We start from the raw sequence: 12,038 nt of genomic DNA, 5'->3' as shown, positions 1-12,038 counted from the left end.
ACTACAATATGGATAACCTTAGAAACATTATGCTAAGGGAAATAACCCAGACACAAAAGGATAATATTGCATGATTCCTTATACTTATATGAGCTACCTAGAACAGGCAAAATCATAGAGATAAAATAGAGCTTATGCGGGATGGGAGGGAGGGGAGTTATTGTTTAATGGGTACAAAGTAGCTATTTGAGATGATGAAAATGGTCTGGAAATGGATAGTGGTGATGATTGCATAAATTGTGAATATGTTTAGTGCCAGTGAATTATATACTTAAAAATGGTTAAAATGGTAAGTTTTATGTTATGTTTATTTTACCACAGTAAAAAAAAAACCTAAATAAACACACATACATACATACACACACACACACACACACACACAGGTAAAACAGAAAAAAAAAAAAAAAAGATGAAAGAAAACAAGCACCTTACCTTCCAGGGATGTAACCAGAACAACATGAAGACAAACGATGACAAGGAATATCTTGAACGTCAGTAAAAGTTCTTCAGGTCTGCCAACATGGCCACACTGCCCGCCAGAGAAAAACATCCTGGAATAAAATAAGGAGAAAACACATCATCACAGCTTGCCATAATCATGACACAGCAATGCCCAAAAGGTCAGTTCCTCAACCAAGGCAACCTGCAATCCTGCTGCCTTCAAATTACCCTAGCTCCAGAGAATTGGCAATATCAGGTGGGCACTGGCTACCAAAAGCGAAACCCATGTTTATCATGGGAGGACCACCCCGTGGAATACTATATTCTAATAAAAATGATAAGCAAGGTAGTCCATGTGGATTTACGGAAAACTTCAACAAATGCAAAATATCAAGAGAAGAATTTAAAAACACAAAACACTGCATATATAAGTATTATCACTATATAAAGGCTGGTTAAATACTATGCTAAGAATCAGAAGAGGTCACGGAATCTTATAAATAATCTACCCCTATTTATGTCTTATACTGTAAAAGGATGGGTACATTGCACTTCCCCTTTATTACATGTTGATTCATTATCATCGCTTGCATTTTTAGGAGTCAGGAAGGCAGAGTCAATATTTTTTAAAAAGCAAAGTTTGTATCAGAACTGAGTTTAACAGTCTTATTTATTATTCATGCATTCATTTATTCCAACAAATATTCATTGAGGACCAACACAGAGCAGATGAGATATGAGGGTTGAATAGGCGGTAACTAGATGAAATCCATGTGATGGAGGTGGAGTAGGGGCCGGGAGGAGCCCGGCACACAGAGAAAGCCGCAAATGCTCAGGCTGTGTCCAGTCCTTCCATAGAGGAGGAGTTGGCCAACAGAACCTCATGACGAGCAGTCAGCACCAGCAGCAGGTGCTGGTGTGGGATGCTGAGGGAGGAAGAAGCCAGCCAGGAAATTACAACCCACCCACAGACTCAGGCACAAGCAGGGGTGCAGTGAGAACCCACTGAGCAGGCTCCCTCTACACGGCCACCGGGGAAGGGTCTGGGATAGACCAGGCTGTGTGTTCTCAGCTGGCAGAGCTCCTGGCCACAGGGCACTATGAACCCGGCCACCACTGCAGCTTCCGTCATCCCAGCCCAAGACAGTGTGCAGGCAGCAGGGTGAAGACTAAGGGGCATGAGGTCAAAGGTCCTGGCTCAGCCACACAATGTCTGAGTGACTTGGGACAAGTTATTTCCAATGGGCAAGATTCCCCATCTAGCTGATTGTGATAACAGCACCGGCCTGAGACTATGGCCGCGGTGAGTAAACAAGAGATCCTGGCACTGTGAATGCGAGCTGTACTCTCCAGTCAGTCAACAAATACCTATTTTGCACCTTGGACATGCAGGGTAAGATACTGTAGGGATTACAGGGATGAGGACATGGGAAGATGGGAATGAATCACGATTTCTCAGTCTCAAGGAAAAGCTGGCAATCTTTAAGAATCCTGACTATATTCAATATCCTGTAGTAACCTATAATGAAAAAGAATCTGAAAAGGAATACATGTATGCATATGTATGACTGAAACATTATGCTGTATACCAAAAATTGACACAACATTGCAAACTGACTATACTTCAATAAAAAAGAATGCCAGAAAAAAAAAACTGCTGTAATTTAATAGCCATTGCCAGTACCAGGGGGTGATTCTTTCCTTGGACACAGCATGATAACATCTTAGACCAGGAGGTGAATCCTTCTCCTTCCAAAGAGGGCTTATATTTTAAAAATCAATATTGTAAATTATTTATATATTAATAACACGCTATGTTAATAAATTGTAAAATGCCTCTGGTTTGTCGCTCCTTTTCAGTACTTTTGTCCTCTCTCTGTTCATAATGGCATATTAGTGACCCTCCCAAATGAGTCACTCAAATGATAATGTTAATGCAGTCGTGCAAAGATATAGCAATGTCTCTCTGGAGGAAAATTTATCTGGTACAGCTACACGCAATAATATTGATGAATCTCAGAAATACAATGTTAGATAAAGGAGCCAGACATAAAGGTGTGCATACTGTACATGATTCCATTCGTATGAGGAACAAAAGCAGGCACAACTAATCGATGGAGAGTGATGATCCTTGGAACAGGGGAGAAGATGTAGTAATTAGAAGTGGGCACAAGGGGGCTTCTGAGGTTCAGGTAATATTCTGTGTGCTGGTTACATGGCTGTGCTCAGTTCCTGAAATCCTGAAATTCACTGAATTATACACTTACATGTATGTCATAAAATTTTTCATATGAAAGTTTAACAATTATTCTATTTTTAATTTCAGCACTCAGCTCTCCCTAGAAAAGCATTCGCTTTTTTTTTTTATCTTTTTAAAGCTACATTTAGTGAACCAAACCTCTACAAAAAAACTCTCCTATACAAATGATGCCTTAGATTTGATGCTACCTGGAATTCACAGAGCTGACTTAGAAGATTAACTGCATAAGTATATAATTTTAGTTCTGGGAAGAGTATCAGAGCAGTTTGTTTCTGGAAAGGAATTCAGAATTTACCTAGCCTCAGACCCTCATTCTACAGCTAGAGAAAGAGGCCCAGCATACTCTTGGGGATGGGTCATGGTCATTTGGCTGTTTGATGGGACTCCTACTCTTTCTACCAGGCCACAATGCTAGCCTCCTGAGAATTTATCTCCTTAGAAGTAAACTGTTTTGAGTCCATCAGGTGAAATGAATCAACCAACTCAAAATGCTATTATAGAATTTTCAAAATTTCTGCAAACTCATTCTTGAGCTTTGCCAACTCCTAGGGCGAGGCCTGAGTGGTATGTAAGATATGGTCAAAGTTAAATTAGTCATGGTGCACAGTGACCAGTTAATATGTGCTGTGACTTGGGCCTCTGATCAAAATAAACCATGCCTTTCCGCTGAAGAGAGCTTGTACTCAACCCTGAGATGACAGCAGGAAAGGCTAGAATGAAGGGTGATTACAGTAAGTAGCTTGAAAAGAGAATATGGATCAGGAAGAACTTACTACAGACCTGGCACCACTGAAAAGACTGCTTTCCATTGTCAAGCCTGGAATATGTATCTTCAAAGCTGAACATATATTTCCTAATAAGAGAAGTTTTATGATATATTTAAAATAGTGCAGCTCCTACTGCCTTCTGCATAAACTAGAGAACATCCTGCTAGGTCATGAGATTTCTGGGGTCACTGATCAAAGAGGGAAATCTGTGGATTTTGAAACCCTTATTCATTATATATAAGTCATTTTTATCTTTTTCAGCTGGAACTTCTCTTCATCTTCTGGTGCAAATTGGATTAGTTCAATGCCATGTAGGTCATCAACAAAGATGACTTTAATAGCCACTGGTTCTTAGCAAAATATCAAGGTGCTGAGGATGGCTGGGGAGATAACATCAACTGCAAAGAAAAATATGTGCTAGCATTTAAACAGTAAAAGCTAGACCTTGACACTAGATAACCACTCATTAAAGATTATCCCAGATTCATCTCCTATGCTTGCAGACTCTGATGTAAATGGCAACCCCTAGGGTTGAACAGTACATAAGCCACATGACTGACTACCATGGCCCTGCCTATACTACTCCAAGAAATTGTTCTAGATCTCTTCAATTTCATTAAATAGTGTAAGTATCATATTTTTAAAAACGCATGTCATCAGTGCAAACTTGAATGGCAATAAATCTAACTTATCTAGATACAGAATAGTTAAAGAGAAGTATGGTTAAAAAGGAGGGAAATAATACCACTGTAGAGCAGGCAAGGATGAGGGTCATTATCTGCTACCACAGGTTAACTAGTGTAATCTGATTACACCATGGCTGCTATAATGCATGCAATGATCAGTATTTTTGACCCGAGTAACAAGAGATTCCCTAAATCTTCTAGAAAACTTTATGCCTTTGAGATACTTACATTGAGTCATCAGTGTTGGCTAATAAGACCAGTACAAGGGGAAATGATTAAGGGCGGTACTGAAGAGGTTCTCAGTATGGATAAAGTAAGAACCAAAAAGTGAAAAAGCAATTGACTTTGATCAATCAACTGTCAAAGAAGTCAGAATCTTAGGGTTTTTTGGGGGTTTTTTTAGAGTCTCTGGTTACATTTTTAACTACTTTAAATAGGAAACTATTTGTAAAAGTATAATCAAATTTCAATTTGAACTCTACTAAAAGATCCTGATATAGAAAATATCTCTAAAACTTTTCTTCAGTGTTTCAAGAATATGTTGGGTTAGGTTATTTAGGTCAAACCTTTTGCTGAAGACAATTAAAAATCATGAATAAAATATTAAAAGCATTTTCTTAAATGTATCAGACTGATGACAATATAGAAAAGAATCACCAGGCCAAAGGTGAAGCTAAAGCAGGAACTAAGGGAAGTAATATAAGGGAAGGAGCCACTGATGCCTGAGGGTATGGGCCTAATGAAGCAAACCTGAGCTCCATTTGTGAATACAAAGTACAAAAGTACGGTTCAGAGATGTGGAGAAAAGAAATACAAGATCTAACATACACTTAAACAAAATTCAAAAGGAGAGAATGAGGAAGAGTCAATGTTTGAAATTATAATGACTGAATGACCCCAAACTGGTAAAAACGAAAACAGAAAAACCTATCCACAGATCCAAGAAGCCCAAAGAACCTCCAAAAGAAAAAAAGAGATTTACACCTAGACACAAAATAGTGAAACTGAAGAAAACCAAAGACACAGAGAAAAAACTTGAAAGTAGCCAGAGAAAACAAGAGTTAACCTTCAAAGGAACATCTGTTAGGTTGGCAGCTATCTTCTCAGAAGCAACAATGGAAACCAGAAGGCAAACAAAACCTGTGATATTGTTTACTACTTGCAAATCCTCACTGAAATAAATCCTAAAAGATATATTCAGGCAAAAGATGTAAGATCTAAGATGCAATAAGGAATGAAGAACAAAGAAAGTGGTCTGTATGTGACCAGACCCATCCCTAACATTTGTAATATACTGGTCAAGAATTAGAAAGGAGGTCCAGTTTGCCTTTATTCTTCACTAAAGGCTCTATCTCAAACTACAAGAGGCTTTGTGCACGTGGATGTAGACACCCCAGTCCACAGATCCAAACCCCCCTCTCTCCTTCAAGCAGCTACCCTTGGTCATCCCTTAGGTCTAGAGGTATGTACACCTGCAGCATGGCTTAGCCTGAGGAATAGGACTGCTCAGGTCCTGAAAATAGGCACAGAATGTTTGGATAGGGAATTCCAGACTCCTGGGTTACCAGAGCATGATCTAGAAGCAAGGGTTGGGGAGGAGGGAAGCAGGTTCAACATGGGCATGCCTTCTTTGTATCAAAAAGTTCTCATCCTTTGGAGAGAGGTATGACTAGTGAAGGGCCAGAGAGGGGATATCTAAGGCATGAGACACAGGCCAGAGGTCCCAGTTACCCAGAGCTAAGTGTGGCACTATATACTGATAAATCCAAATGAACTTTGACTATACAAAACATTAATAATTTCTTGCAAGGATAAGTGAAACATGATAGAATAAAAATATGGCAACTAAGGGGTGGGGTATAGCTCAGCAGTAGAGTGCATGCCTAGCATGTATGAGTTCCTGGGTTCAATCCTCAGTACCTCCATTAAAAATAAATAAATAAATAAATAAACCTCATTACCTCCACCTCCCCCCAAAAACAAACAACAAAACGTGGCAACCACATTGAATGTATCAACTAGGAGATGAAAAAATGAAATTAAAAAATTAAAGTCTTCCACGGTCCTTATATTATCCTAGATGAGACTAAAGGTATTGATTATCTTCAGACATTGAAAAGCTGAGTAGATGCTATAATTTCTATAGCAGCTACTGAAAAAATAGAAGTAGGGTATATAATTCTTTAACTAGTAGAGCAGGGAAAATGATTTTTAGAATACTTAGTCATTCTGAAAGAAGGCAAGAAAGAGGAGAAAAAGAAACAAAAAATGGTGAGAAGAAAAAGAGGACGGTGAATTTAAACACACATACAAATCAATGATTCATTAAATATAAATGAACTAAATGATTCAATTAAAAGGCAAAGATTTTCAGACTGAAAAATAACACAAAATGCAACTATATGCTACTTCTATGGATACAACTAGAACATAATGATACAGAAAGTTTGAAAATAAAAAGAAAAGATATGCAATGCTAATACAATGAAAAGAAAATTAGTATGTTTCCACTAATATCAGACAAATTATACTTTAAAGCAAAAAGCATTACCTATAAATAAAATGGTTCATTCATAAAAGGTTCAATTCAATAGGAAGACTAAACAAATTTACATGCAACTAATAGAACGCAACTAATAATATAGTCTCAAAATACACAAAGCAGTGTTTTTGACAGAATATAAGTAGAAACAGAACAAATTTACAATCACACTGAGAGATATTCACATCTCTATCAGCAATTGATAAAATTCAAAGAAAGTCACTAAGGATATAGAATATTTGAATGACACATTTAACCGACCTGACTTAAAGACCACCTATGAACCCTCCAGAATACATAACCTTTTCAATTATACATAGAATATTTTTGAAAGCCAACCAGGCCATAAAAGAAGTCTCAAAAACATTTTTCAGATTTAGAAAAAAGAAAAGGAACATGTTCTCTGACCACAACACAATTAAGCTATAATAAAAAGTTAAACTGTTATCTAATAAATATTTTGGGGTCAAGAAGTCATAACATATATTAGAAAATATCTGACTGGATCAATAATAAAAACATTACATATCAAAACATACGGGATAGAGCTAAAGATCTTTAGAGTGCAATTTACATTTAAAATGTACATATTTTAAAAAGAGAAAGGCTTAAAATTAATAAGTTAAGCTCCTCAAGAAGTTTGAAAAACTTAAACATTAACCTTCACCGTCCAGGGTAACCCATCCATCTCCCATTTGGAAACCATCCTACACACAAAATAAACCCAAAGAAGGAAAAGAAAGGAAATAATAAAAATAAAAGCATAAAATAATGGCATAAAAGACATAAAATAAAGGTTATTAACAAAGTGAAGGCTGTTCCTTAGAAAGATAATTCTGGCAAAATTAAAAGAGGGAGGGGGGAAAGAGAGAGAACGAGTGTAAGCAAATAACCAACAGGAAAAATTTAAAAAGCAGCATAACTGAAAGCGGTATAAACATAAAAGATAAAAGGATCTTAGGACAACTTTATTCAATAATTTAAAGAATCTAGATGAAAATGGGCAAATCCCTAGGGAAGAAAATATAACTTACCAAGAAGGAATCAAAAAGAAATAATAAACCTGAATAGACATATGACCATTAAAAGTCTTAAAATTTTCCCGACAAAGAACACTCCAGGCCCAGATGTTTTCACGGGAATTCCAACCTCACAAAACCTCAAAGAACAAAGAAAAAGAGCACAGCCTAAGTCATCCTCACCAGGCTAGGAGACCCTGCTGCCAAAACCTGACAAGGAAAGGCCTCCCATTTTTACCCGTTTATAAATCAAATGAGACTATTTGCAGAATTCTCTGGAATGCTCACAAAAATCTCTAGCAGCAATTTCAAATCTGGTAAACTGGGGTAATGTGAATAAATATAGGACAAAAGGAACCATTCCAAACTTCAGCAACAAAATTTTTTTGAAGATAAATTCACCAAGAACTAAAGCCAGCCTGCAACGCTGCAGTAGGAGAAATGGGCATCCCGAATTCAAAAAAAAAACCCAAAACCAAAAAAACCCATGTCCTAAAGAGAACAGAAACTGAGTTGACTGTTAAGTGCTGAATATGAACTTCAAAACGGCAGCTTTGGGTATCATTTGTCATAGCACAAAGTCAAGTCAATGGTGAACTATACAGCACGATTGTAATATGAAGCTTTCACGTCTCTAGAAGCAAATGACAGGAAAATGATTTGCTTGGTCTTTACAGGGTAAAATGACTATCTTATTAGGCATCAAGTGCTTTCTAATCAGAGGAAAAAAGGAAGCTTTATTCACTAAAACAAGTGGATCAATATCAGATATGTAAGATTAGAAATAAATTATGCACTTAAAGTAAACAAATACAAAACCTTGTCAAAGGTGTTAATATTTTTCAACCCCCTTACTCATCTCCAAATTTCTCCACTGTCCCACCTGCAATCTACCATCCATCCTCTTGATTACCCATGTGTGAATTACCCAAGGCAAAGCGAAAGCCCACTTTCTCTCTCTCCACTCCTCAGGCTGCTCCCCTAAGACTCACAGTAAGTATGTTCAACACACAGACAGAATAGCAGAGTACAAGAGCATGCATGGGAGGTCATCTGCCTGCCTTCAAATCCCAGCTCCACCACCTACACTGTAACCTTGGCCTGTTCCTTAACCTCTCTGGACCTAAATTTTTCATCTGAAAAAATGGAGGTAACAATAGGATCTACCTCATAGGATTCTGTAGGGATGAAATGATGTAAGATAATGAAGGTCTTAGTATAGACAAGAAGTGTTAGCAATTATTACAAGCATAATTAGAAAACAGTTTTATAGTTTGCTCCAGTACTAAAGGTAAATAGATTTCATATTATTTCTTGCATTCATTCATCTAGTTTATAAATATTTATTGAGGTTCTATTATATACAAGGTACTATGCTATGGACTCAAGAGACTATTATAAATAAGACAGATATTGCCATCATCAAAAAGTCTACAAACAGTAAATGCTGGAGAGGGTGTGGAGTAAAGGGGACCCTCCTACACTGTTGGTGGGAAAGTAAACTGGCACAGCCACTATGGAGAACAGTATGGAGTTTCCTTAAAAACTAAAAATAGACTTACCATATGATCCAGCAATCCCACTCCTGGGCATATATCCAGAGAAAACTCATACTTTGAAAAGATACACACACCTCAATGTTCATAGCAGCACTATTTACAACAGCCAAGACATGGAAGCAACCTACATGTCCATCAACAGATGACTGGAGAAAGAAGTGCTATATATACAATGGAATATTACTCAGCCATAAAAAAGAATCAAATAATGCCATCTGCAGCAACATGGATGGACCTAAGGATTATCATACTAAGTGAACTAATTCAGAAAGAAAAATACAAATATCTTATGGTATCACTTATATGGGGAATCTAAAAAAATGATACAAATGAACTTATTTACAAAACAGAACAGATACGCAGACATAGAAAACAAACTTTTGGCTACCAAAGGAGAAAAGGGGTTGAGGGTGGGGAGGGAAAAAAAAAAGACCTATCTATCCTCCCTTGGGGGCTTACAGCCACTACTTAGATTCACTGGTCATTGATGTGGCCAAATAAATGGTGATTTTTTTTTTTTTTAACTTTAAAGACACTTTCTCTTCATAGTCCATGAGACTCAGCTTGGCCTAAAAACAAAGCACCAGAAAATAATATCCTCTCCTATACAGAGTTGGTCTCCACCTCACCCCAACCCCCGCAGCATGCAACTCCACCCACAGTAGGCACTCAAAACAGATTTTTAAAATTTATTTCATCTGGAATCTCTTCCTGCACAATAATTCTATCAATATGTAGAGAAATAGGAGAATTCTTAAAAGTATCCTCAAGGTGTTGATCTGCCCTGAGGGGATGGAAGCAGGGATGGGGCAGAAGCACACAGTTTGAACCCTCAGGAGATCACATTTGAGAGGAAGTGAGGTACTAAGGAAAGCAAACCACTCACCAGTCTTCTGTGTCCTCCCTTGCTTTTTCCTGCTTCAAGTCCCAGCTTGGCCGTTTACTACCTGTGTGACTCTGCTCTGGTATTCTAACCTTGTTTCTAACAGTCACTTTATAGCATTTATTATAACTATGTGTATTATTTATCATCTAAATTATAATAGGATGATTATAATTTAAATTAATTATAATAAATATTTGCATCAGTTACAAGATTTTTATTATTTATACCAGTGAAGTCCCAGAAATAATCACTATTTATGAGCCTCAGAGGAAACAGGAAGTATAAGACAGTAGTGGCTTCAGAATTTCTATGTAGAATGGAGTTAGGAGCAGAAATCTGGCTGGGAGGAGCCTTTGGAAGCTGCATGCACACAGCACTTTAGGTAAGAGAGAGAGCAATTCAGTGGTCCATTTCAAAACATGAGAAGTGCTACTGCAGATAGGGAAGCCAGTCCAGGAAAGAGGAAAGGGGAAAACAGTGAAACAAAATCCCAAAGAGTTCTACGTAAATGATCGTTCTTCTTCTCCAGATTTTACTGCACCATGTAATTTCAAAATCTGTACCCACCACTGAAAGTTATTCAAAAACAATTGGATTACCAAGAAGAAATAGGTCAACAATAGAATTCCCAAGGAAAAGAAAAGGTCTGAAGAAGAGAAGGCTCCAAGTGGGAGTCAGGAGTGAAAAAACAAACAAAAAAGAAGACAGTGGTTAAGGAGATAAGGGTTTGAAATGAAGGGGGGAAAGGAAAAAAAAAAAACCAAAAATGTTCATCATTTCTACAACATTATCATACAGAAATAGACTCACTCACCTGATAGGAAGTTTAGAAGAAAAGATGGAGAAACTGCACAAATCTGAAAATGCAAGAAAGATAATTAGATCAGCGGACACTGGGCCTTCTTGGCACCATAACACTTCAATACCGCGGTCGGCACATCAGCTAAGGCTCTACAGACCCCCTGCTGTCTACCAAGGCTTGAACTTGGCAGCAGAGTTACAAAAGAAATGGAGGAAGTAAACCATGTTCTTCAGGAACTTATTATAAACTGGAAGATCAGCCCAAAGCCAGTTTGGGGCTGACCTTGTTAATGTTTTAATAGCAGGAATTACTCTGTAGTCTCAGGTTTCATTAACCGCATCATAGTGGCACTGGACAATGAAGTGACAGGACCAGAGGTGGGGTGGTCCCTTCTAGAGATCATGCTTTGTTAGCTATTTCTTCAGTTTTTGTGACTTAACTTCCCTAGAACCTCAAGTCCTTGATATCAAGGATTGGATCATTCATGTCTCTTGTGCCCCCAAAGCCAGAAGCAGAATTCTTTCTCCACACAGGGGCTAAATAAATAACTCTTTATTGATTGCTGAGTTTGGCTCAGAGTTGAAAGCAGGTGGCAGAGTCACTGGCAATGACCTGAGTGAGGGACAAGGCAGATGCATGCTGGGAAAAGGAAATCATGTGCCCACCTAGGGAAGAGAGCACTGTTGACAACCTGACTTGTATCTTTCACAATATTCGATTGTGCTTTACTTCAAAACCAAAACATCGGTACAGCTATTAGCTCCAAGATGACAGTCACTTCACACCATGGTATCTCCTCATGTGAAATACAGACATAATGATTTTCAAATCAAGATTTGCAAGAGGTAACAATCTAGAGGGTGTTCTTGGAACCAACTGACCTACTCTTGGTTTAAGTCAAAAGACTGTTAAGACAGAAGTTCAATGCTCAAGGAGGATCCGGAATATGAATTCAAAGAGGAAATAAGGAGTCGCTGTGAGTTTCTATTAATCATATGTTCTTTAAGAGGAAAAAAAAGGAGTAGTTCTTAAGAAAGCCCAATATGTCAGGAAGACTTCATTAAGCAATGTTTAAA

At 37.8% G+C, this 12,038-nt stretch overlaps 1 protein-coding gene across 1 annotated transcript in view; it reads right to left on the bottom strand.

Moving 5' to 3' along the window:
* The window catches only part of ADGRG2 (adhesion G protein-coupled receptor G2), an 80,120-nt gene extending 69,105 nt beyond the window's left edge, over window positions 1-11,015 (bottom strand). The window contains exons 1-2 of the mRNA XM_064483356.1: window positions 10,975-11,015; window positions 433-551 (exon numbers count right to left, since the gene is read on the bottom strand). Of these exons, the coding sequence (XP_064339426.1) occupies window positions 433-550 (118 nt within the window). The 5' untranslated portion in view covers window position 551; window positions 10,975-11,015. The remainder of the gene's footprint in view (window positions 1-432; window positions 552-10,974) is intronic.
* Window positions 11,016-12,038: the final 1,023 nt, after the last annotated feature.

Source organism: Camelus dromedarius, chromosome X (assembly GCF_036321535.1).
Source record: "Camelus dromedarius isolate mCamDro1 chromosome X, mCamDro1.pat, whole genome shotgun sequence".
Classification (NCBI taxonomy): Eukaryota; Metazoa; Chordata; class Mammalia; order Artiodactyla; family Camelidae; genus Camelus; species Camelus dromedarius.
This window is presented reverse-complemented; position numbering and strand designations above follow the sequence as displayed.